The sequence below is a fragment of the Delphinapterus leucas genome, chromosome 20, assembly GCF_059928025.1.
Source record: "Delphinapterus leucas isolate spDelLeu-1000000601 "Yukka" chromosome 20, BTC_Dleu_Yukka2, whole genome shotgun sequence".
NCBI lineage: Eukaryota > Metazoa > Chordata > Mammalia > Artiodactyla > Monodontidae > Delphinapterus > Delphinapterus leucas.
In genome coordinates, this window is record NC_143148.1 from 5,355,748 (window position 1) to 5,383,157 (window position 27,410).

The 27,410-nt window shown below is 42.8% G+C and overlaps 1 protein-coding gene across 1 annotated transcript; it reads left to right on the plus strand.

Moving 5' to 3' along the window:
• On the plus strand, positions 1-24,874 carry LOC111180973 (uncharacterized). The gene is made up of 4 exons (XM_022585911.2): positions 1-69; positions 2,704-2,794; positions 5,409-5,535; positions 17,416-24,874. Exons 2-4 carry the CDS (start codon positions 2,780-2,782, stop codon positions 19,851-19,853), a joined length of 2,580 nt encoding a protein of 859 aa, XP_022441619.2. The 5' UTR covers positions 1-69; positions 2,704-2,779; the 3' UTR covers positions 19,854-24,874.
• Positions 24,875-27,410: the final 2,536 nt, after the last annotated feature.

Below are 27,410 nucleotides of genomic sequence, written 5' to 3' on the forward strand. Positions count from 1 at the left end.
CAGTGTTCCACGGACGCGGAAGCGGAGAGACCAACCTGGGTCACCACGGAGAGCTGAAGTCGCTCTTCGGTGCGTGAGTTTCTTCTTTCTACTGTGTCTGCGCTTCGGGGCCCCCCCATACATCCTCAGAGTGTGGGACTTACTAAGGAATTTTTTTGTTTTGTTTTGTTTTTGTTTTGCGGTACGCGGGCCTCTCACTGTTGTGGCCTCTCCCGTTGCGGAGCACAGGCTCCGGACGCGCAGGCTCAGCGGCCATGGCTCACGGGCCCAGCCGCTCCGCGGCATGTGGGATCTTCCCGGACCGGGGCACGAACCCGTGTCCCCTGCATCGGCAGGCGGACTGTCAACCACTGCGCCACCAGGGAAGCCCCTTACTGCGGAATTTTAAGTACTCGCCCCCGCCCTTACATCCTAAAGAAATTCACAGTGGGGGTCGTTTCCCTTTGGGGTTGAAATCGCTCTGAGGCCCGTCCCGGTCCTTGGGTTTTCGGCCTTCGGTCCACGTAGACACCGCCTTTCGCGCCGTTTTGCTGTTTGAAACCTTTTACTGTCTCCGCCTTCGGCCTGTAAAGCCCTCTTCCGCGAGGTGGATGCGCGTCCCCCAAGCCTCGCCCTCTGGAGGGCAGCGCTGGCCGCCCCGCTCCCAGAGAGGCCGCGTCCTCTTCCCGGTCCTGGGATTCTGGAGAGCCCGCCCCTCTCCGGAGACCCCCTCACTCCCTCTCCGCCCCTCTGTCCTCGCTTCTCCTCGGGCCGGTCTTTCTGCGTGGACACCCAGTGTTCTTCGGTCCCTAGTTCAACTTATTTGGAGAATGGCCAACAGAGCAACATGGTGCTGGGAGAGAAAGAGGACAACTGGAGGCGAGAGCAGAGGAAGAGAGAGCAGGAAGGAGACGTAGCCGTGTGGGGTGCCAGAGAGTGGAAGTCAAAGGGAAGGTGACAGGGATAGAAGGGGTGTAACCCGAGGACAGAGAGGGAGCAGAGATGGAGAAAGAGGAAGGAATATATGGAGGTTTTGGGCAATCAGAAAGGTTGAGGAGGAAGAACAAGAGGAATAACAAGTTGCAGAGTGCGGCAGGACGGGAGTGAGGGAGGAAATAGGCGGGGAGAAAGAGCAGTAGAGCAGAGGGGAATAAAAAGAGAATGAAATACAGAGATATATAAACGGAATGACATGGAAACACATAGTAGTGCAGGTAGAGGGGGGAAACTGGATCCAGATGGATGGTGAGTTGTTTGAATATGGATGATTAAGGTGTAATATATTGATTTGCGGCTTTAGAATCTAATACAAATAAAACTTGTTTGTTTACATTATACAGATAAAGATGAGAAGTGCAGAACTCCTGTGCACAGGGCTTGTGCATTTTGTAATTATTTGTAACAGAAGATAACTTACATTTGCAAGCCCTGTTCAGCCAGCGGGCAGTGACGTCACTCCATTGTGGGTCACCCCCTTCCCTTTTCCTAACATGGGGTAGAGGACTATGGACAGGAATCGTACAGCGAGAAATGACTGACTCTGTCACTACGTGGTGCCTTTTTTTTTTTTTTAATAAATTTACTTATTTATTTATTTTTGGCTGTGTTGGGTCTTCGTTGCTGTGCACGGGCTTTCTCGTTACAATTTTAGTGTATGTGCTGCCGAAGCGAGCACATGCACGGGCTTTCTCTAGTTGCGGTGAGCAGGGGCTACTCTTCGTTGCAGTGCGGGCTTCTCATTGCCGTGGCTTCTCTTGTTGCGGAGCACGGGCTCTAGGCGCACAGGCTTCAGTAGGTGTGGCACGTGGGCTCAGTAGTTGTGGCTCGCGGGCTCTAGAGCTCAGGCTCAGTAGTTGTGGCACACGGGCTTAGTTGCTCCACAACATGTGGAATCTTCCCGGACCAGGGCTCGAACCCGTGTCCCCTGCATTGGCAGGCAGATTCTTAACCACCGCGCCACCAGGGAAGTCCTGAGAGTAAATCTTAAGTGTTCTCACCGTACAGACATGAAAAATGGTAATTGTGAGTTGATAGATATGTTAATTCCTTGATTGTGATAAATATTTCACACTGCATATGCCTGTCAAATGATCACATGTACACCATATATATAATATATACCATTTTCATTAGTGAGTTATACCTCAGTAAAGCTGGAAAAGACAGAGTGAGAGGTGTGCTGGGCTTGATTCCTCTGAGTGGTGCTTAACCCAGGCTTCCCATTAGATTGCTGATGCATTTTGCACATATGTTTTGTGTCCCCTGACCAGATATTCCCCTTCAAATAGTTGAGGTTTGGCCCAGCCTCAGTAATATTTAAAATTCCCTGGGTGATTCTAATTTGTATCCATTTGAGCATCGTGGCTCCAGGTCCTCCCGTTCCTGAGGGCTGAGATCTGGGCTGAGGGTGAGGGCTCTGCTCTGCGTGGGGATGGATCAGGGCTGGTCTGTGACCTGAAGGGGATCGTCGGGTCCAGCTGAGGTGCCCGCTGCTGCTGTGTACGTGAGGGCCTCACCAGGAGGGGAGCCTGAACTGAAGGAAAGGGTGGGAAAACTCACCTGTTGGTCTCTGTGTGGGAGTTACTGTCCTGAACCCCTCCTGGGACAGTGGGCAGCAGAGGACCGTCTGTTCCACATGCTGAGGGCTTCCCTGTGTGTGTGGTGGTGACTCAGGAAGGAGGTGTGTTGATTCCAAGCATTAAACGGCATGTTTCCAACTTTCAGGGTCAACATCTAAAGAGTATTGCTACCTGGGTAAGAAGCCCGGAAGAGGAGGAAGAGGAAAGAAAAGGAGTCAGAAATGGCTCTTTCTCAGGTAAAGTCATATTCTCAGTTGTTTCTTCTGTCTGTCCTTCCTGAAATGCCCTTCTTTGGACTCGCTAATCTCTCACTCTGAGCCTGACACCTATACATTCACACTCACCAGGGGGCTTCCCTCAGGGCCTGTCATCTCCACTTAGAGTCTCCACTAGGCATAGTCCTGGGCAGGGCTTCACACCCATGAGTTGGAGACACCGTGTCAGTGCTATTGGGCAGCAGGGATTGCTTAGGGGCCCCATCTGGTTGTAACGTCCACTCTCTGTAAACCCTGATAAAGAAGCTGCACGTGGAAGTCACACAGTAATATGTACAAATACCTGGTAAAATCTAGAACATAGACCAATAAGGGGAAATCAGTTCTGACTGTTTTAGTACACTTGAAGCTAAATGAGTGTACTTCATTCAAAATCTTAATCATTGGGAATGGAATGGAAAGTTCAGAGACATCAGTGATAGAGGGTGTTTTATTCCATCACTGATTTTGAACTATGAAATCAACCTAAGTCTCTGACACTTAGAGATTCTTTAAATCATCTTCATCACCTTCATTCCTTTGGGGTTGTCTTTTCACACTACTCACTGTGTCCTTTGACACACAGAAGGTTTTTTAAGTTTGATGCAGGTAATGTTTCAGCTTCATTCTTTTACTGGTAGATACTCCGTTTCCCAGCAGCATTTGTTGAAGAGACTGTCCTTTCCTCATTGTGTAGTCTTAGCATCCTTGTCAAAAATTAGTTGGCGTATGTGCAGGGGTTTACTTTTGAATGTTCTGTTTTATTCATTTTTTTTTTTTAATTTATGTATTTATTTTGGGGCTGCACTGGGTCTTCGTTGTGGCACGCGGGATCTTCATTGCGACATGTTTAGTTGTGACATGTGGAATCTTTAGTTGTGGCATGCGTACTTCTTAGTTGCGGCATGCAGACTTCTTTGTTGTGGCATGCAAACTCTTAGTGTGGCACGCATGTGGGAACTAGTTCCTGGACCAGGGATCAAACCCTGCATTGGGAGCATGGAGTCTTACCTGCTGGACCACCAGAGAAATCCCTGGTTTATTCGTTTAAATATCTGTTTATGCCAATGCCATGCTATTTTGCTTTTTAATATGTTTTTTTTTTTTTTCGGTACGCGGGCCTCTCACCACTGTGGCCTCTCCCGTTGCGGAGCACAGGCTCCAGAGGCGCAGGCTCAGCGGCCATGGCTACGGGCCCAGCCACTCCACGGCATGTGGGATCCTTCCGGACCGGGGCACAAACCCGTGTCCCCTGCTCGGCAGGCGGACTCTCAACCACTACGCCACCAGGGAAGCCCTTTAATATGTTTTGAAATCTAAAACAGCACGGCATCCATCTTTCTTCTTTTTCAAGAGTGTTTTGTCGACTTGGAATCCCTTAAAATCCCATATGAATTCTAGCATTAAGTCTTCCAATTCATGAGTAGGGGATGTGTTTCTGTTTATTTTTTAGCAGAGTTTAGTAGTTTTCAGTGTACAAGTCTTTCACCTCTTTGGCTAAATTTACTACTAAGTGTTTTTTTTTGTTGATGCTATAGTAAAAATGATTGTCTGTTTCCTTTCAGATTATTCATTTTGAGTGTATAGAAAAGCAGTGATTTTTTTGTGTGTTGATTTTGTATCTTGCAACTTTTCTAATATCTTTTTTATTTATAACATTTTTCTTGTGGTATCTTTATGGTTTTGTACATATAAGATCTTGTCATCTGCAAAAAAAAGATAATTTTACTTCTGTATTTTTCTTGCCTAATTGCTCTGGCTGGGTATTGCAGTACGTTGCTGAAAAGTAGTGCAGAGAGTGTACATCTTTGCCTTCTTTCTGACCTTAGAGGAAAAGCTTTCATCTTTTACCATTGATTTTGATGTTAGCTATGTGCTTTTTTCTTTTTTTTTAATAGACCCAAAATGTTAAGATTTTATTTACAAAGCTTCTTCGTCGTACAGAAGATACCTGAGTTTTATCTTCCACCTGAGTTTTCATGCTTGCAGTGCCATTTCCTAGCTGTTTGTTCTGAGGCAAGTTTCTTAGAGTGTCTTGGACACAGTTTACTCCTCTGAAAAATAAAAATGGGACTTTCTCTAATGAGCTATTATGTTGATAACAAGTTCATACATGTAAAACATTTAGAGTAATACTTAGCATATAGGAAGCATTCAGACACCTTTAGTCATTGCTCTTGGTATCATCATCATAATTTAAGATTTTGACTTTTCTGTAAAGCCACTGTGGACTTGTCATCTCTGAAGACACCAGTCATACTGTAGCTCCTCTAAATATTGAATATCACTCAGCGTGTGAAACATCATATCTAACACTTCTGCCTGGACATCCTGTTGTTGAATTTTATTTGTATGCATTTCATGTATTGTCCAAAAAAATGAAAAATCCATATTGAATGGAAGATATTATAATCTCTATGAAAAAGCATAAGAAATTAAAATTTGAGACCCATCATTTGCTCTAAATACATTAACATGGATCTGTCAGAATACATACTTCAACTGAATTGATCCTTACCCCTCTCTCCTCTTCTCATTTTGTGTGAAAATAAGGACTCTCCTCATGGCCCCTTGTTGAAATGTGTTTTCATTTCAGGAACAGTTGACCTTCAAGGATGTGGCCATTGAATTCTCTCAGGAGGAGTGGGAATGCCTGGACCCTGCTCAGAGGGCCTTGTACAGGGACGTGATGTTGGAGACCTACAAGAACCTGGTCTCCCTGGGTGAGGATAACTTCCCTCTAGACATTGGGATCTGCCCTTATGTATCTTTGCATTTTCCCTTCTGTACCTTTTGGGAGTCCCTGCATTGCTTCACTGAGCTCGAAGCCCTGTTGACTCAGACATGAAAAGCTTCATGGTGTAGTGTCAGGAGTTTAACGTTGTCCTTTCTTCTGGTGATCTGCCCACTTCATGATACACCAGGAGTTGTTCCAGAGCTTAAGTATTGACAAAGCCCAATTGGAAACTTAAAATATCTGATTCCCTATTTCATACCGCTGTTCTTTGAGTCACTATCTTTTAAAAAAATAAATTTATTTATTTATTTTAATTTTTATTTTTGGCTGCGTTGGGTCTTCATTGCTGCACGTGGGCCTTCTCCAATTGTGGCAAGCGGGGGCTACTCTTCATTGCAGGGCGCAGGCTTCTCATTGTGGCGGCTTCTCTTGTTGTGGAGCACAAGCTCTAGGTGTGCAGGCTTCAGTAGTTGTGGCTCACGGGTTCAGTAGTTGTGGCTCGCGGGCTCTAGAGCACAGGCTCAGTAGTTGTGGCACAGGAGCTTAGTTGCTCGACGGCATGTGGGATCTTCCTGGACCAGGGTTCGAACCCATGTCCCCTGCATTAGCAGGCAGATTCTTAACCACTGCACCACCAGGGAAGCCCTGAGTCACTACTTCTTGGAAGAAAGCCAGTTATCTGCATATTATACTATTCTCTCTGCATTCAGAAGGAGGCAAGCAGTGAATGAATGAATTTGTGAAATATTGTTTGAGATTCATTTGTTGTGTGCTCACTCCTGTGCTGATCAAAGAGCTGGGATTCTGGAAAACCTACAACATATTATTTATTTTCTCTTTTCGGTAGTTATTTCTGTTCCTGACCTCAATATTATTTGCATTTTGGAGCAAGAGGAAGAGCCCTTGACTGTGCAGAGTGACATGAAAATAGCAAAAAAACAATGGCTGGGGATGTATCAAAAGTATGAACACAGGTCAGAACTCAGATGGGCAGAGAGGAAGCCACACCATTAATGGTGTTTGGAGAGCTCTTTAGGAAATTCTAAGTTTATTACTTATGAACTTTTCTCAGGGGAAATTTTTCTTCTCCCCAACATAGCACACTATCCTTCAATGTGTAAAATTCATCCTTTCACCTCCCTGTGGTGCTGCAGCTCCAGTAGAATCAAAGGCAAGGTCTTTATCGTGATCTACACTCTGCCGTCTGGGTCTTGTTGCTTGATTTGAGTAGCACGTGGTGAGCTGTTTCAAAGGAATCTGTTTCCCTCTTGGTCTCTTCTTCTATACTTGATTGCATGGGATTTTCAGTTTTTAGTCCATAGAGATAAGAGCTGAGGCCTCCATAGTCCAAACCCCTGGACCTGTCTCAGTTTGGTGTACTTGGAAGAACTAATTAAATGATGGGAAAACAGTGGCTGCTCTTTGATTCCATCTGGCATCTCAGAACCTGCATGGATCTGTTTCAGGTCATGTCTGCCATTCAGATCCCTCAGCCATTTCTTCGTTTTTTGTTTTCGTTTTTCCTTTTTCTTTTTGGCTGTGCCGTGTGGCTTGCAGGATCCTAGTTCCCCAGTCAAGGATTGAACTTGGGCCCGTGGCAGTGAAAACCCGGAATCCTAACCAGTGAATCTGCCAGGGAATTCCCCCTCAGCCATTTCTTCTGTTCTGCTTTTGCCACATACCTCTGGGTGTGTGTAATGGGGAAATGGGTTGGATCTTCTGTAACTGTTACTTAGGAAAACTATAAACAGTATGGACGAAGAGATGCTCTTTGATCCCCAATCCCACATGGGGAGCATATATGAATCTCTGAGCTTGGCGACTATGGGTAGAGCCCATGGTCCCGTGTTAAAGTTTTATAATATCTGACCCCAATATATTGTATTTTTCTTGTTCTTTTACCTCTCTACTTAGTCTGGGAATGTAGACTCTTGTTGATGTCATATTTTCTTTAGTTTGCATGATTTTGCCTCTGAAACTGCTTTTAAAATACCCATTCTTAGGTATTTGATATTTCATCCTTTTGTTTGTTTGTTGTTGTGGTAAGCCGTCTTTAGGTGTTGAATAACTTCACTCTCCTGTGGAGTGGGTTTACTTGGAAACATAGCATTCTTTTTCCTTAAATTAATTAATTAATTTATTTATTTATTTTTGGCTGTGTTCGGTCTTCGTTGCTGCATGTGGGCTCTCTCTAGTTGCGGCAAGCGGGGGCTACTCTTCGTTGTGGTACGCGGACTTCTGATTGCAGTGGATTTTCTTGTTGCGGAGCACAGGCTCTAGGCGTGTGGGCTTCAGTAGTTGTGGCACGTGGGCTCAGTAGTTGTGGCGCACGGGCTTAGATGCTCTGTGGCATGTGGCATCTTCCTGGACCAGGGCTCGAACCCGTGTCCCCTGCATTGGCAGGCGGATTCTTAACCACTACGCCATCAGTGAAGTCTGGAAACATAGCATTCTTGATGGAGATATGTTTACTAATTCGTCGCAATATTATTCTGCTACATACAGAAGCACCACTTGAAGCTATTCACTAGAGTAGTCAGCATGTCCTAGGATACTGAAATAGAAAGCATCACAGGAGCTTGTGGGGGGACTTCCCTGGTGGTCCAGTGGTTAAGACTTTGTGCTTCCAATGAAGGGAGCGCAGTTTCAATCCCCTGTCAGGGAACTAAGATCCCACATGCTGCATGGCTAGAAAAAAAAACCCACAAAGAAACACTTGACTGATAAGTGTTTCCAGTTTTTTTTTTTCTGGTTTTGAGGAGTATCACAAAAGCGTGTCTCAAGAGCAACTGTGACAATGTTTTTCACATATACTAGTCATCATCCCCTTGGAGCCTCAATAAATGGTATAGGAATTTCTCCTTGGGTCAGCATTGTCCAAGTTCACATCCTCATATCTCTGGTTCTCTTGACTAAACTGTTCATTCCACAGTTTTCATACCGTGTACGTGTCATTGTTTATCCAACCTCAACAAATACTATTTTTTTTTTTTTTTTTGCAGTATGTGGTCCTCTCACTGTTGCGGCCTCTCCCATTGTGGAGCACAGGCTCTGGACGCGCAGGCTCAGCGGCCATGGCTCACGGGCCCAGCCACTCCGTGGCATGTGGGATCTTCCCAGACCGGGGCACGAACCCATGTCCCCTGCATCGGCAGGCGGACTCTCAACCACTGCACCACCAGGGAAGCCCAACAAATACTATTTTGAAGCATCTTTGTGTGTGTGTGTGTGTGTGTGTGTGTGTTTTTAAAATAATTTATTTTATTTTATTTTTGGCTGCGTTGGGTCTTCGTTGCTGCACACGGGCTTTCTCTAGTTGAGGCAAGCGGGGGCTACTCTTCATTGTGGTGCGCAGGCTTCTCATTGCAGTGGCTTCTCTTTTTGCAGAGCACTGGCTCTAGGTGCACGGGCTTCAGTAGTTGTGGCTCACGGACTTAGTTGCTCCTCGGCATGTGGGCTCTTCCTGGACCAGGTCTCGAACCCGTGTCCCCTTCATTGGCAGGTGGGTTCTTAACCACTGCGCCAACAGGGAAGCCCATTTTGAAGTGTCTTAATGAGAGAGCTTATGAAGTTGAATGATGCCTTCAATGAAGTACTGTTTTTTCTTTTTTTTAAGTAAATTTTTACTTATTTATTTATTTTTGTCTGCATTTGTTCTTCGTTGCTGCTTGTGGGCTTTCTCTAGTTGCGGCAAGGGGGGCTACTTTCGTTGCGGTGCATGGGCTTCTCATTGTGGTGGCTTCTCGTTGCAGAGCACGGGCTCTAGGCACACGGGCTTCAGTAGTTGTGGCACATGGGCTCAGTAGTTGTGGCTTGTGGGCTTAGTTGCTCTGCAGCATGTGGGATCTTCCCGGACCAGAGAGCAAACCCGTGTTCCCTGCATTGGCAAGCAGATTCTTAACCACTGTGCCACCAGGGAAGTCCCTCTATGCGTTATAAATGAACTTGACTTTTATTTATTTAGTCAGCAGGTTCATATTTTTATGGTATTCTTAGTGTTCTTGTTTTTTTTTGTAATGCGTGGGTGGTTGAATTGGGGAATGGCCCTTCATTGTGAAATTGGTGACCAGACTGTTACAGTTCTTCATATATTTTCACTATTAACCCATTATCACATACATGATTTGCAAATATTTTCTACCCGTTCTGCAGATTGTCTTTTCACTCTACTGAATGTGATTTGATGCACAATAGTTTGTAATTTTGATGTAGTCCAATTTATCTGTTTTTACTTCCGTTTGCTGTGCTTTTGCAGTCGTATGTTCTCAATCATTGCTGTATCCAGTGCCATTAAGATTTTTTCCTATGTTTTCTTCTAGGAGTTTTATGCTTTTAGGTTGTATGTTTAGATCTTTGTTCTATTTTTTAAAAATTATTTATTTATTTATTTATTTGGCTGTGTTGGGTCTTAGTTGCAGCATGTGGTATCTTCGTTGTGTCACGTGGGATCTTTCGTTGTGGCGCACAGGCTTCTCTCTAGTTGTGGCACGCGGGCTCAATAGTTGTAGTGTGTGGAGTTAGTTGCCCCACGACATGTGGGATCTTAGTTCCCCGACCAGGGATCGAACCCACTTTCCCTGCTTTGGAAGGTGGATTCTTAACCACTGGACCACCAGGGAAGTCCCTAGATCTTTGTTCTCTTTTGAGTTAATTTTTTACATGGGTTCATGCAGCAGTCCAACTACATTCTTTTGCATGTGGGTATCTGATTTTCTCAACATCTTTTTTTCAAGAGGCTGCTTTTCCCTCATTGAGGAATCTTGACTGTATGTGCAAGAGTTTATTGTTAATGCACATCATTTGACTGTATATGCAAGAGTTTATTGCTGACGTCTTTTCCACTGGTGTTTCTGTCTGTCTTTATATTGGTACCATACTCTTACTATTAGTTTTGCTTTTTAGTAAGTTTTTAAATAAGGAAGTATGAGACCTTCAACTTTAGATTGTTTTTCCATTCAGGGTCTCTTGAGATTCAGTGTATGTCCTAGGATGTAAGTGTTTATTTTTTCCAAAATTGATATTGTGGTTTTGTTAGGTATTGCTTTGAATCTCTTGATCATTTTGTTGGTATTGACGTAATGACAATATTGTGTTTCAGTCCATGAACTGGGGATATCTGCATTTACTTGTGTATTTTCTAATAATTTTCAGCAACGATTTTAGTTACAGTGTACAAGTTTTTTTTATGTGGCTAAGGTTTTGCCTAAGTATTTTATTCTTTTTGATGCTATTTGAAATGGAAATGTTTTCTCAATTTTCTTTCTAATTGTTCATCATTAACATATAGAATACAATTTTTACATGTTGACTTTATATCTTCCAATTTTTCTGAATTCATTAGTTACTTATATCAGGATTTTTTTGGTGGAATCTCATGTTTTTTCTACATATTAGGTTATGTCATCTCTAAACAGACATAATTTTCTTCTCCTTTCTCTAATTGGATACCTTTTATTTTGTTTTCTTGCCCATTTGTCTGGCTGGAACTCCAGCTATGTGTTTAATAGAAATAGTGAGAGCAGGTATCTTGTCTTGTTCCTGATCTGAGAGAAAAAGCTTTCAGTCTTTCCCCATTGTGTATGATGTTAGCTGTGGGCTTTTTATATTAGTCTTTTATTGTGTTACTGTATTTATTTCTATTCCTATTGTATTGAGTGTGTTTATTTTGAAAGGCTGTTAACTAGTCAAATGCTTTTCTGCATCAGTTGAGATAATCATGTAGTGTATTTTCTTATATTTAATGTGCAGTTTTACATTGAAAGATTTCATTTGTTGGAGCATCCTTGCATTCCAAGAATATATCCTCTTTGGTTGTAGTGTATAATCCTTTTGTAGTACTGTTAAATATCACTTACTCTTGTTTGATTGATGAGTTTTGCATCAATATTAAGATTTATTTATTTATTTTATATTTTAGTTTTGGCTGCGTTGGGTCTTCATTGCTGTGTGCGGGCTTTCTCTAGTTGCGGCGGTGGAGGCTGCTCTTCGATGTGGTGCTCGGGCTTCTCATTGCGGTGGCTTCTCTTGTTGCAGAGCACGGGCTCTAGGTGCACGGGCTTCAGCAGTTGTGGCATGCGGGCTCAGTAGTTGTGGCTCGCAGGCTCTAGAGTACAGGCTCAGTAGTTGTGGTGCATGGGCTTAGTTGCTCTGCAGCATGTGGGATCTTCCCGGACCAGGGCTCGAACCTGTGTCCCCTGCATTGGCAGGAGGATTCTTAAACAGTGCACCACCAGGGAAGTCCGGTTTTGGACTGACTTTGATTTTAGAGTAATTCTAGTCTCATAATGAGTTTTGAAGTGTTTCCTTTTCAAATTTTGGGGAAGAGTTTGAAGAAGCTTGATCTTAATTCTTTTAAGATGTTGGGTAGAATTCAGTAGTGACGCTATCTAGCTTTCCTTTGGATTCTCTTTCTTTCTTTCTTTCTTTCTTTTTTTTTTTCTGGCTGCACCATGCGGCATGTGGAATCTTAATTCCATAATCAGGGATCAAACCTTGACCTGCAGTGGAAGCACGGAGTCTTAACCACTGGAGCACCAGGGAAGTCCTCCTTTGATTTTTTTTTTTTTTTTTTGCGGTATGCGGGCCTCTCACTGCTGTGGTCTCTCCCACCGTGGAGCACAGGCTCCGGACACGCAGGCTCAGTGGCCATGGCTCACGGGCCCAGCCGCTCCGCGGCATGCGGGATCCTTCCGGACCGGGTCACGAACCCGCGTCCCCTGCACCGGCAGGCGGACTACCAACCACTGCGCCACCAGGGAAGCCCTCTCCTTTGATTTTGATCAGTGATTTTTGGTTAGTGACTCAGTCTCCTTACAAGGAATGGGTTTGTTCAGATTTTTTATTTCTTCATGACTCTATTGATAGGTGTGTGTCTCTGGGAATTCATTCAGATTTTGCAATATTTAGGCATAGAATTGTTCTTGGTATTCTATTTTTTTTTTTATTTCTGTGGAATCAATTGTAATGCCCCCACTTTCATTTTTTATTTTAGTTATTCGGCCTTCTCTCTTTTTGGTTAGTTAATCTACTTAAGGGTTTATTATGTCTATCTGATCAAAGAACCAACTTTTAATTTTGTGATTTTCTATAGTTTTTTATTCTTTTTGTATATCTCTTAATTTAATTTTTTTTCTTTCTAGCTTTGACTCTGTTTCCTATGGTCTTTTTTTCTTTTTATTTTCAGTTTTTAAATTATTTTTATTCACATGATAAACCAGTATCTTTTATGTGCATTCCTTTGTATTTTTTTTCAAGCTTTAAGATATAATCAACATATAATATTGTGTAAGTTAAGTGTAATGATTTGCTACACGTTTATATTTTGAAAAGATTACCAGGTATGTTTGTTAAAACATCCATTAACTTACATAATTACAATTTTGTTTGTGTGGTGAGAACATTTGAAGGTTACTGTCTTAACAACTTTCAAGTATATAATACAGTATTAATAATCATAGTCAGCATGCTGTATGTTAGATCCCCAGAACTAATTCATCTTGACTAACATCTCCCCATTTCTGCTATGCCCCAGCCTTTGGTAATCACTATTTTACTTTCTGTTTGTGTTTGGCTTTTTTTCCCCCCAACTATAAGTGAGATTATTCTTTATTTGTTTTTCTCTCAGACTTATTTTACTTAGCATAATCCCTTCAAATGCTCTCCATGTTGGTACAGATAGCAGGATTTCATTCTTTCTTATGGCTGAATAATATCTCATTTTCTATAGAAATGAGATTTTTTTTTTTTGTCCATTCATTAGTTGGACACTTAGGTAGTTTCCATATCCTGGCTCTGGCTTATACTGCTCTAATGAACATAGGAATGCAGGTACCTCTGTGTGATAGTGATGACTTCATTTCTTTTCGGTATATACCCACATGTGGAATAACTACGTTATGTGGTACTTTAAAAAAATATATTTTGACTGTAATTAGTTTTTTCCAGTGACTAAAACGAATTATAATCTTCTGATAGTACGGTAGGGTTCTCTTTAATCCACAACCTTACTAACACTCATACCTCTTGGTTTTTTTGTTTTTGTTTCTTTTTTGGCTGCTGGACCACCAGGGAATTCCCCCTCTCTTGTCTTTTTGATAATAGCCATTCTAAAGGTGTGAAGTGATATCTCCTTGAGGGTTTGATTTGCATTTTCTCCTAAAGGAGGAGCTGGGAACTGGGAAACTTTCTCCTGTTTATTCTCACCTTATTGTGCCTTGGAGGGATTGAGTCAAAAATCATGATTACACTTTTTGGTTCTGTGTTTTGAGTGTAGGCATTTCTTTGGGTGTTTCAGCTTCTCACCTGGTTCTTAGAGTTATTCCAAAGGATTTTGTTGGGAATTCCCTGGTGGTCCAGTCTTTAAGACTTGTGCTTTCACTGCTGAGGGCAATGTTCAGTCCCTGGTCAGGGAACTAAGATCCTGCCAGCCATGTGGTGCAGCCAAAAAAAACGAAAACCAAAACAAAACAAAACCCACAAAGATTTTTGTTCTTGTTGTATATTGTTGTTAATTCAGTGTCTCCATGGGCTAAGTGCCTGGAGTTTACTGGTCTGCTATCTTGCCAACATCATTTTTCATGTCTTTTTTTTTTTTCATGTCTTTTTTATGGCAGAGATTGTGTTAAAAGATCCAGTGCTATGATTTCCAGTAATTAGAGCAGGACAGCAAAAGGGACACTGTTGTTTTTAATACCAAATAAGGAGTCTTAGTCTAAAAAGTTGATATGACAAATTGTTAAAATTTTTACAATGTTAGGTAGTTAATAATTTAGTTAATAAGATTCTTTTTAAATGTATTTATTTTTGGCTGAGTTGGGTCTTTGTTACTGGGAGCGGGCTTTCTCTAGTGGCAAGTGGGGGCTAACTCTTCGTTGTGGTGCGCGGGCTTCTCATTGCAGTGGCTTCTCTTGTTGTGGAGCACGGGCTTCAGTAGTTGTGGCACGCGGGCTTCAGTAGTTGGGGCACGCAGGCTTCAGTAGTTGTGGCTCATGGGCTCTAGAGCACCGGCTCAGTAGTTGTGGCTCACAGGCTTAGTTACTCCATGGCATGTGGGATCTGCCCAGACCAGGGCTTAAACCCATGTCCCCTGCATTGGCAGGCAGATTCTTGACCACTGTGCCACCAGGGAAGTCCTCTTTTTCTTTTTTTAACTAATATGATCACATCTTAAAATGCTCATACCTTGGGAAACACCTCCTGTTATCTTTGTTTCTTGAAACAAACTGCCCACCCAGCTAGGAGATTATCATTGTGAACTCTTGTCTCCCTGCTTTGCTATACTGTAAGGTTTCATTGTATCTGCAAGAAAATGTGCAGAATAAACTTATCTATCTCCTTTTGATGGCCCTTTCCTATGTTTTCCTTCCAAATCCTGCTTCTTACATTCTTGGATGTATCTCCGGTAATGTCTGTGTATTTTTCTCTCTCTTTTTTGGGGGGGTTTTTGTTGCCAAGCACGGGCTTTCTCTAGTTGCAGTGATCAGGGCTACTCTTCATTGCAGTGCACAGGCTTCTCATTGCAGTGGCTTCTCTTGTTGCGAAGCACAGGCTCTAGGTGCGCGGGCTTCAGTAATTGTGGCACGTGGGCTCAGTAGTTGCAGTTCGTGGGCTCTAGAGCGCAGGCTCAGTAGTTGTGGCGCACAGGCTTAGTTGCTCCATGACATGTGGGATCTTCCCGGACCAGGGCTGAACCCATGTCCCCTGCATTGGCAGGCGGTTTCTTAACTACTGAGCCAGCAGAGAAACCCGTGTTTTTCTCTTGAATATATATTCCTGGAAATGGAACTCATGGATATTAAAATTGGTACATTTCATACTAGATATTGCTAGAGATAAAAACCTGCTTTCTCTTTACAATATCACACTCTCTCCCTTTTTAAATTTCTTTTGCTTTTGTTGCATGCCCATGGTATAAGTCCCGTGGTTAAAAATGAGATGGTACAATACTACTTGCTAAACCAGTTCTTCTTTTCTTCCCCATTCAGTATTCTCATTGCCCTGGTACAGTTACATTCCCACAGTTTAGAAAGCACAAGCTGTGTTCCCACACGTCCATTACTCCTTGTCCTCCATTCTTGGCCTTCCCAGTTCTGACCTTTCCTCACATGGTCCCTTGATGTGGATGGAATACACTGTTATTTGTTAGCGTATTTGGTTTTTTACTTCTGAACTCCCTAATTCCCAGAGCCTTTTTTCACCCATCCCACTGTCTTCCCACACTTTTCACATTGTAAAAAATCATGTGTATTCCTACAGTGAATTAATTTCACTAGGCAGGACCTTAATTTATATGTGCAGAGGTGGTGCCTCCGAAACCGTTTCCAGGAAGGATGGCTGAATAATGCTATATACAGCTCACCCTTGAAATTTTCTTTGTGAACTCTTGGTATTCATATCCTGTATCTCTCACTTACTTTCTGTGTAAATTGGTTTCATGTACATGAACCCTGTGAGTCTGATGCCCTTATTTGAAAATTGGGCTTAGAATATTTCATGTTTCACAGTAAAGATTTGAAGGTTACTTTTAAAAAATACTAACTTTCATGTTTATTGTGAGCTATCCGTTTGTCCACATTATAACTTGGATGTTTTTATTTGTAATTGATCCCAACAACATTGTCTCTGATCCTAGTTAATAAATTTTCAGGGCTTCCCTGGCAGCTCAGTGGTTAAGAATCCACCTGCCAACGCAGGGGGACATGGGTTAGAGCCCTGATCCGGGAAGATCCCACATGCTGCAGAGCAACTAAGCCCATGTGCCACGACTACTGAGCCTGTGCTTTAGAGCTCACGAGCCCAACTACTGAAGCCTGTGCACCTAGAGCCCATGCTCTGCAACGAGAGAAGCCATCGCAATGAGAAACCTGTGCATGCACCACAATGAAGAGTAGCCCCTGCTCACCACAACTAGAGAAAGCCCGCGCGCAGCAACAAAGACACAATGCAGCCAAAAATAAATCAAAAAAGTAAATAAATATTAAAAATAAATACATAAATAAATTTTCAATGCACACTGTATTACATACACTTTGGGGCCAATAATTTAAGGTAACTGCCTAGATAGGCCATAGCTCAATGCTATCTGGTTTTCAATACTAAACTGCCATTTGTTTACATTATCCATCAGGTAAGCTTATTTTGGATTATTTACCATTATAACGCATTGTCGGTTCTTTAGCATTTACTTACGTACAAATATGCAGAAATTTTGTACAATATAATACTTTTTTCTCCTCAGTTACAAGACAGCAGTGGGATTCCCTGGCAGTCCAGTGGTTAGGACTCAGCGCTTTCACTGCCATGGGCCCAGGTTTGACCCGTGGTTGGGGAACTAAGACCCTACAAGCCACTTGGTGTGGCCAAAAAAAAAAAAAAAAAAAAAAGACAGCAGTATGCTTACTGCCAATTACTGTGCTTTGGGGTCATGGTGGGAAAATGCCCTTTTTTTGAGAGCTAATACAAGTTTGTACAGCGTTAGGGTTTTTGTCATAGGGTGTTTTGGAACTAGGCTATCCTAAAATTATTATTTTTTAATTTTTTAATTTTTCTCAGTTATATATCCTTATTTTGTTATTAACATGTAGTTGATTTACAATATTATATAAGTTTCGAGTGTACAGCATAGTGATTCACAATTTTTAAACGTTATACCCCACCTAAGATTACTTTGAAGTACATGTGATCACTTTCTTTCGTAAGGGATCATATTTCTTTACTGTTCCTTAAATTTTGAACATTTTGTTTGGGAAGCTTTATTACTCTGTTCAGGATAAGTATTATTTTTGGTTTAATATCATGTTATCAACAAGAAATGACTTTGTTCTGAACTATAATTAATAGGATTCCTATGGTTCTTTATATCTTGTAGATATCTGTCATATATATGTAATGAAGAAATTACAACCTAAAGTGAACAGTGATGGAGGAGAAGTATTCCAAACAGTGATGTTGGAAACACGTGAAAGCCGTGAAATAAGAGATTTTTACTTCAAGGAAATCCAGGAAAATATGCATGACTTTGAGTATCAGTGGAGAGATGATGAAAGAAATTGCAAAGGAATGCCTTTAACCTGTAAAGAAAATCTCACTTATAAAAGAAATCAACATTGGAAAAGGGATGCAGGAAACAAGCCTGTTGAAAATAGGCTTGGATCAAGCTTTCGAGATAAACTGCTGATATATCAAACTGAAGGGAAAATTTATGAATGTAATCAAGCTGTGAAGTCTACCAACAGTAGAGGCTCATTTTCAATACTTGAAAGAATTACTCCTAGTGTCCAGGCCAACATTTCTAATATATATGGGAATGATCTTATCCATCTTTCAGGACCAGCACAGGAACAGAAAGCATACAAGGGAAAACCTTACAGATGTCGTCAGTTTGGCAAAATGTTTCGTCGGTGCTCATACCTCACTAGACATCAGATAATCCACACAGGAAAGAAATCGTACAAATGTGATGTATGTGGCAAAGTCTTTCGTCGAAGTTCACACCTTGCAAGTCATCGGACAATTCATACTGGAGAGAAACCTTACAAATGTAATGAGTGTGGCAAGCTCTTTAGTCAAAAAGCACACCTTGGAAGTCATCAGAGAATTCATAGTGGAGAGAAACCTTACACATGTAATGAGTGTGGCAGAGCCTTTACTCTTCGCTCAAATCTCATCAGACATCAGAAAATTCATACAGGAAAGAAATTATATAGGTGTGATATATGTGACAAAGTCTTTAGTCGAAATTCACACTTTGCAAATCATCAGAGACGTCATACTGAAGAGAAACCTTACAAATGCAGTGAGTGTGGCAAGGTCTTTACTCAAAATTCACATCTTACAAGACATCAGAGAATTCATAGTGGAGAGAAACCTTACACATGTAATGAGTGTGGCAAAACCTTTAATTTTCACTCAAACCTCATTAAACATCAGAAAATTCATATAGGAAAGAAATTATATAAATGTGATGTATGTGGCAAAGTCTTTATTAGAAATTCACACTTTGCACGTCATCAGACAATTCATACTGGAGAGAAACCTTACAAATGCAATGAGTGTGGCAAGGTCTTTAGTCAAAATTCACATCTTACAAGACATCAGAGAATTCATAGGGGAGAGAAACCTTACACATGTAATGAGTGTGGTAGAGCTTTTAGCCAAAGTTCAAGCCTGGTTGACCATCAGAAAAGTCATTCTGGAGAGAAACCATATAAGTGTTTTGAATGTGGCAAGGCCTTTAAGCAATGGTATTACATCAAGATTCACCGAAGAATTCACACTGGAGAGAAACCGTACAAGTGTGATGTGTGTGGCAAAGCCTATATCGCTCTTTCAAGCCTAACTAATCATCAGGTCGTCCACACCGGAGAGAGGCCTTACCAACGTAGTGAGTGTGGGAAGTCATTTAGGCAACAGTCTGAAACCAGGATTCACCAAAGAATTCATGACGCAGAGAACCCTTTTAAGTGTAGTGAATGTGGCAAAGCCTTTGCTCGGCGTTCAAGTCTCACTACACATCAGATAATCCATAAAAGAGAGAAACCATACAAGTGTGACGTATGTGGAAAGGTCTTCAGTCAAAAATCACACTTTAAAATCCATCAGAGAATTCATTCTGGGGAGAAGCCATACAAGTGTCATGAGTGTGACAAAGCCTTTATTGTGCGTTCGAGCCTCACTTCCCATCGGGTAATCCATACAGGAGAGACAGAACATAAATGTGACGTTTGTGGCAAGGGCTTCAGTCAAAATTCACACCTCGTGACTCACTGTAGAGTTCATACTGGAGAGAAGCCTTACAAATGTAATGTGTGCAGCAAAGCATTTAGTGTGCGATCAGGCTTAACTTCCCATCAGGTAATCCATACAGGAGAGAAACCACATAAATGTAATGTATGTGGCAGGGGCTTCAGACAGACTTATCACCTAGTGAATCACCAGAGGATTCATACAGGAGAAAAGCCTTTCAAATGCAATGAATGTGGGAAAACATTTAGCGTGCAGTCAACCTTAACTTCCCATCAGGTAATCCATACGGGAGAGAAACCACATAAATGCGATGTGTGTGGCAAGAGCTTCAGACAAAGTTCACAACTCGTGACTCACCGTAGAATTCATACTGGAGAGAAACCTTACAAATGTAATGAGTGTAACAAAGCATTTAGTATGCGATCAACCTTAACTTCCCATCAGGTAATCCATACAGGAGAGAAACCATTTAAATGTGAAGTATGTGCAAAATTCTTCAGTTATAGGTCTCACCTTGTGTATCATCGGAGAATTCATACTGGAGAGAAAACTTACAGATGACTTGATTGTGGCAAAGTCTTTATTTTGCGTTCAAGCCTATGTTACCAGGTAATCCACACTGGTGAGAGACGTTACAAATGTAATCAGTGTTGCAAGGCTTTTAGAAGGTGTTCACCCCTTAGGCTTCATGAGAAAATTCATACTCAGTAGAAGCTGTGTAAATGTATTGCGTGTGTCAAGGCTTTTAGAGAATGGTTTGACCTTAGTATTCTATAAAGAATTCATTCTGGAGAGAAACCTTACAAATGATATGAGTGTGTAAAACCTTTACTCGGGTCACATTTCACCAGTCATCAGGTAATCCGTACTGGACAAAACCTTACACATTTACTGAATGTGGCAAGGCTTTTTAGGTATTGCCTACACTCGGGGTTCACCACATACTTTGTACTTACAAATGCAAGGAGGGTGGCAAAGTTTTGAATTATTGCTTACTTTCAGGATACATAAGAATATATGTCTTGGAGACAAACCACACAAATCTAATGTGCATAGCAAGGATTTTACCCAGACATAAAAGGGGGAACATACTGGAGCAATAGTTTACAAATGCAGTGGGAGTGGCAACAGTTTTACCTTGAGTTCAAGTATTATACAACAACTGAGAGTCCATATTGAGGAGAAGCCGTACAAATGTATGGACAGAGGTTTATCCAGGCCTCACACTGCACTAGACTTGAAAATATACATCTTTCAGAAAAACCATACAAAAGTAATGTGCAGGCTAAGGCTTTACCCAAAGACCAAAACTGTGGAACATAAGAGGAGTTATAAGGCTTCCCTGGTGGCACAGTGGTTAAGAAGCCGTCTGCCAATGCAGGGGACATGGGTTCAAGCCCTGGTCTGGGAAGATCCCACATGCTGCGGAGCAGCTAAGCCTGTGCACCACAACTACTCAGCCTGTGCTCTGGAGCCCATGAGTCACAACTACTGAGTCCGTGTGCCACAACTACTGAAGGCCACGTGCCTAGAGCCCATGCTCTGCAATAAGAGAAGCCACCACAAGGAGAAGCCCGGGCAGTGTAACCAAGGGTGAACCGCACTCGCCACAACTAGAGAAAGCCCCCGTGCAGCAATGAAGACCCAATGCAGCCAAATAAGTAAATAAATAAACCTTTATTAAAAAAAAAGGATCCGCCTGCCAGTGCAGGAGATATGGGTTCGAGCCCCGGTCCAGGAATATCCCACATGCCGCGGAGCAACTGAGCCCATGCGTCACAACTACTGAGCCCTTGTGCCATAACTGCTGAAGCCCGTGGACCTAGAGGATGTGCTCTGCAACAAGAGAAGCCACTGCAATGAGAAGCCTGTGCACCGCAACAAAGACCCAAAGCAGCCAAAAAGGAAAAAGTTATATTGAAGAGCAACCTTACAAATGTAATGAATGTTGTAAAGTTTTTTTCTTTATCAAGTATTCACATCTTTGGTGTAATGAGTGAATTCATGCAGGACAGAAACTATACAGATATATTAAACATGGAAATACCTTTAAGAAACAGTGTGTTCTTAAGATTCACCAAAGAATTCATGTTGGTGAGAATCCTTACAAATGTAATGTGTAAATTTTTTGGCCAATTCTTACAACACACCATACATACAATAATCCATACTAGGAATAACTGAGTCTTCTCTGAGATTAACCTGAGATGTTACATACTACAGAATAATTACAAGTCACAAAATATTAAAACTTATGACGTGTATCACTGCAGCAAGGATATGTGGAAATGGCCCTTCTGTTCTAATAAATTATAGAGTATTTCATTTGAGTATTCTTGAAAAGGCTGCATTGCTACTTTATGAATTTCAAGCTAAGGTTTGAAGTCTTGATTTTATACCTTTCTTACAGAATTTCCTGATGGTCTCTGGGATGGAGTCAAGACGAAGGGGCCAAATTCACTAGGTGTGGTTCATTCATATCCACCTTTCCTGGAAAAACAATACTAAAGGACTTCCCTGGTGGTCCAGTGGTAAAGAATCCGCCTTCCGGGCTTCCTTGGTGGCGCAGTGGTTGAGAGTCCGCCTGCTGATGCAGGGGACACGGGTTCATGCCCCGGTCCAGGAGGATACTACATGCCACGGAGCGGCTGGACCCGTGAGCCATGGCTGCTGAGCCTGTGCATCCGGAGCCTGTGCTCCGCAACGGGAGAGGCCACAACAGTGAGAGGCCCGCATACCGCAAAAAAAAAAGAAACCACCTTCCAATGCAGGGGATGTGGGTTAATCCTTTGTCAGGGAACTATGATCCCACATGCCGTGGGGAAACTGGCCCACGCGCTGCAACTACTGAGCTTGCGCTTCTCAACTAGAGAGCCTGCATGCCACAAACTACAGATCCCATGTGCCCTGGAGCATGCGTACCACAACTAGAGAAGAGAAAACCCTCATGCCACAAGTAGAGAGAAGCCCACCTGCCACAACAAAGACCCAGTCTGCTGCAATGAAAGATCCTGCATGCCTCAATAAAGATCCCATGTGCCACAACTAAGACCCGACCTAGCCAAAAAGAAAAAAAAAATACTGAGTTACGTAACAATATTGAATGAATTAGAATCAGGGAAGGGCAGAGAATAATGTAAAACTATGATATCAGTTATCATGCTTATGTTCAAGGTGCCCATCCATAGATGGTGGGTTATAGTACAGAATGTTCTACCAACTGACCATGAACAGATCAAGCATTTAGGACTGGACTTTTCATGGGAGGAGAGTCACAGGTTACTAGGACTCGTTATTTGTTAGAAATAATGCACTGGAAATGGTGGTTACGTTCTCCACTGAATGGCAATCGTTAATGAAAAATTAGTCTTTTTTTCAGTAAATTTATTTTTGGCTGCGTTGGGTCTTCATTTCTGCACATGGGCTTTCTCTAGTTGTGGCAAGCAGGGGCTACTCTTTGTTGTGGTGTGCAGGCTTCTCTGCGGAGCATGGGCTCTGGAGCACAGGCTCAGTAGTTGTGGCACACAGGCTTAGTTGCTGTGCGGCACGTGGGATATTCCAGAACCAGGGCTCGAACCCCTGTCCCCTGCATTGGCAGGTGGATTCTTAACCACTGTGCCACCAGGGAAGTCTGAAAAATTAGTCTTATTCTTGGAAATTGAATAGAGAGCGGTTAACCAAGAGTGGAATTTAATCAGAAGAAACCAAATAGTATTTGTAGTTATATGATTCACATTTAATTGCTGCTGCTGTTTTATTCAGAATGTATGATAGGCCTCATTTAATAAATCACTTTTTTTTAAACCACGGATTAATCATGTTCCTTCTACCAACACAGTTTTATCCCACCTCAGTAATATATTACAGAAACTGAGAATGCGCTATTAGGCTCTCAGGGCTGAAAATGTATCTGTAACAATTTCTTTCAATGAAGGAATCAAGCAGCATACTTGGGGAGATTACATACTCATAATTTGTACTTGAGTTATTCTCTCCACACTCTATTCCAGAATATTTGGATGGCTATAGTGAAAATAACATAGCAGTGCATTTTAGAGGCTGACTTCCATTAATGTGCAAAAATGGAACTGAGTAAATTTAAAGATCTAATTGGCTAGGACTTCCCTACTAGTCCAGTGGTTAAGAATCTGCCTTCCAACGCAGAGGACGTGGGTTCAATCCCTGGTCGGGGAACCAAGATCCCAGATGCTGCAGGACAACTGAGCCTGTGTGCTACAGCTAGATAGCCCAGGTGCCACAACTACTGAGCCCCCAGGCTGTAGAGCACACGCGCCACAATGAAGGGTCCTGCACGCCACAACGAAGATCATGCGTGCCGCAACTAAGACGCAACACAAATTAATTTAAAAAAACATCTAATTGGCTTTGTTGAATGATTCATGAATAGGGCAGCATGCCACCTAGTAAATAGGGTGGTGCTCAAGGAGCTGTACAGTTATGAACGCTTTTGTAGGGAGAAAGTGGGTTAAGACAGACTTACTGGCACAAAAAAAAAGGAATGTTTGAGGCTAGGTCTCCTATTTTGGGTAGTCGTGCAGCTGAGGTCTTACTCTAGATAACCTCACTAGTGTTGATCTGGAAATTGCAGAGTTACTGGTTTCAGGCCACATTCTAGGGAGGGATGAAACTACAATTAAGACTTGGTTTGCTGTCCTGGGGTGAAGGGACTCTGCCTTGGCCTTGTTATTTCTTTTTCACACCACCTAAAACCTGACGTACTTTCACGAATATGCACTATATGAATATATTTTATGTGGTTTTTTTTGTGTGTGTGCTAGAATAAAAGCCATGGCATAAACCTTGATTTACATGAAGTGAATATAGGAAGTAAACCAAAAATATTAGAATATAGAAGATTTTCAGAAATCATTAAAAGAACAAACATTTTTGTGCTTGGAATGCTTAGTGAAATAGTTCGAAAAGGTCAATGTTCTTCAGTTTCCTTTTAAGAATAAGCAATATACAGGGGGCTTCCCTGGTGGCGCAGTGGATAAAACTCCGTGCTCCCAATGTATGGGGCCCGGGTTCAATCTCTGATCAGGGAACTGGATCCCACATGCGTGCCGCAACTAAGTTCACATGTCACAACTTGCTTCAGTCTCACTAGCAGGACTTGAAAGCAAACTCTTGCCAAAAAGACACTGACGGGTTTTTGTTTTGTGTGTGTGTGTGTGTGTGTGTGTGTGTGGTGTTTTCCTGTTGTTTTTGATTTGTTTTTTGGTTTTTGTTCAGCTGTGCAGCTTGCAGGATCTTAGTTCCCTAACCAAGGTCCTAACCACTGGACCAACAGGATATTCCCTTACTTAAACCATTTTCATCTTAAGAGGAAACATCTTAGTTTCCGACGTAACTGGCCCACACAACTGTAAGCTTTTTACCTTAAAACTGTTACAGTCACTTAAACTAAGCACGTGAAGTTACTGGGAAGCACCTTCGGTGCCCGCCTCCTCCCAGGGCTTCTCCCTCTCCCTTCTCAGACCTGGGCTTCGTCCTCCTCCGGCTCCTCGCTGGAAGCTCTCCGCCCAGGCCACGCCCCCCGGAGGCCCTGCTTCTAATCGCGCGCGCAATTTCCAGAGGACCTGGAAGCGGATACGGCGGAGACAGGGTCATAAGACACAGGGTGAGTTTCTACTTTCTAGTGAAAATCCGCGTGCCGGGGCCTCTCTTACTCCCTCCTCAGGGTCTTGTGAATGACTACGGACCTAAAATCCCCACACCCGACCCTGAATTTACCCCAGGTAAATTCAGATCTAGCCGGTCTGAATCTTTTCGGGGATCTTTTCTCTTCGGGTTGTAAATTTCTCTGAGGATGGTCCTTGCCCTGTATTTTCTACCTTCGGTCCACGTAGACACCGCCTTTCGCAACACTTCACTGCTTAAAACCTGTTAACTGTCTCGGCCTCCCCCTGTAAAGTCCTTGACCGCGAGGTGGATTCGCCCTCCACCCCACCCCCAGCCTCGCCCTCTCGGCCCCTGGAGGGCAGCGCCGGCCGCCCCGCTCCCGGACCGGCCGCGTCCTCTCCCCGGTCCTGGGGTTCTGCAGAGCCCGCCCCTCTCCTGAGACCCCCCCCTCCCTCCCTCCCAGCGCCTCTGTCGTCGCGTCTCCTCAGGCCGGTCCTTCTGCTCCACAGGCTTCTTTCTTGGTCAGCCCTTCCCCTCACCCCTAGTAGGGGGACGTGACCTGGGCCAGCCTTGTGGACACCCATGGTTCTTCCGTCCCAAGTTCAACTCAGGTGGAAAATGGCCTCTTGCGGTAGGCGGGCATCTTATTCACTCGCCATCTTTCTAAATATGGGGGCGAAGGGGGATCAGGAGAAGCAGAGACAGAGCGACCGAGAGAGGGATAGAAAAACTGAGAAGCAGAAAAGAATGAGGGAGAACCAATGGGAACTTAGACGGTGGCTGAGGGACTTGCAAAGAGATAGTGAAATGAAATAGATTTAGCCTTGAAACTAGCGGGCGAATAAAATAGAGAAGTAAATTTAAAAAGCCGGATCTCCGGGTGAGCAGCATGGCGAGAGGCCTGGATCAGCGGTAGGAGCGAGGGCAGCAGTGGTGAGGCCCTGCACACAGTGAGTCCGGGAGAGGATAAAAGGTGGAACGAAGGCTTTCAGAGCAACAGGTGCTGGGAGAGAAAGAGGACAAAGGGGGACACGAAGAGCAGAGGAAGACAGAGCAGGAAGGAAGCGTCGCCAACTGAAGTGCCGGCGAGTGGGGAGGAACGGAATGTAAGGGGACCAGAAGAGGTGTAACCCAGAGAGGGTAGACAGGGAGCGGAGGTGGGGGAGAAAGAGGAACAAGGGGGAACAGGTTGCAGAGTGGGGCAGGCCAGGTGTGAGGGAGGAAATAGAGAAGAGTGCAGGAACAGCAGGAGAGCGGAGGAGAGACGTAGACGGAGAAAACTAGGGAGACAGATAAACGGAATGAAATGGTAACACATAGTAGTGCAGGTAGGTGGTGGGAGCTGGATGCAGTTGGATGGTGAGTCGTTTGGATATGGATGATTAAGTCGTGATATATGATTTGTGGTTTTAGAATATAGTACATTTAAAATTTGTTTAAATTATACAAATGAGGATGAGAATTGCAAACCTGCTGACTACAGGCTTATGCATTTCGTAATTATTTATATGAGAAGATAACTTCCATTTGCAATCCCTGTTCAGCCAGGGGGACAGTGACTTGATTCACTTAGTTGTGGGTCACGCCCTTCCCTTTTCCTGGCATGGAGTAGAGGTCAGGGGAGAGGACACCTGGGGCAAGAAATGACTGACTCTGTCACTACATGGTGCCTTTTTAGAGGAACATTTAAAGTATTTTTTGTGTGAATGCATTTACTTTTTCTTTCTTGATTCTGTATATATAATTTTTTTTGTAGGTTGGAGTAAATCTTAGTTCATTCAGTTTCTCCTTTCCTGTAAATAAGTATTTATTTCTGGAATAATTTTTGGTGGTCTATAATTAACTCATATCATTCTTTTCTAAACATTATAGTCTCAATTTTTAAAAACTTTAACAGCAGAGTTTTTAGATGAAAAAAATTCACAAATTATTTCTTTTAAAAATGTGTTTAAAAAAAAATAGTATGTTTCAGGTTCCTTTGAGGCCTGCCTGCTTTCTCCTCTTTATCTTCTATATTGGAAAAGTTCCTTGGTAACTAATAAATAATTTTAGGCTATTTTGATGAGTACTTGGTAAAGATATCAATGATGGTTTATATTAACAGCCAAAACCTAGTTTAACCAGTTAGTCTCTTATTCCGTTTTCTTCCTTTTTGTGTGATCTATTAAAATTGTGAGCTGTGAGGTGTTATAAAGATATTTCCCTCAGGGCCCTCTTGACTGTTTTGTGCAAGTGAGGAAGGATGGGCTGGATTGATGTGAAACCTTCCAACAAAGCCCCTCTATTTATGATGAAGAAGTTTGCTCACAGCTTATTTCTAAGCTGACCCCTTTCAGTGTTTTCCGCACCAGCAGCAATGGTTTTGCAATTCTGTGTTTTTTTAACATTTTTCTTTGATTTTCTGAGAAAGAATAATTAATTGCTTGGTGTCAGTGTGATCAGACCTTGCAAGAGAAGTTTCCTTTACTCAGGAAC

Coding starts and splice junctions, on each gene's coding strand:
- LOC111180973 (XM_022585911.2), top strand. Junction 5,536..17,415: donor CAAGAACCTGGTCTCCCTGG/GTGAGGATAACT, acceptor TATATCTTGTAG/ATATCTGTCATATATATGTA.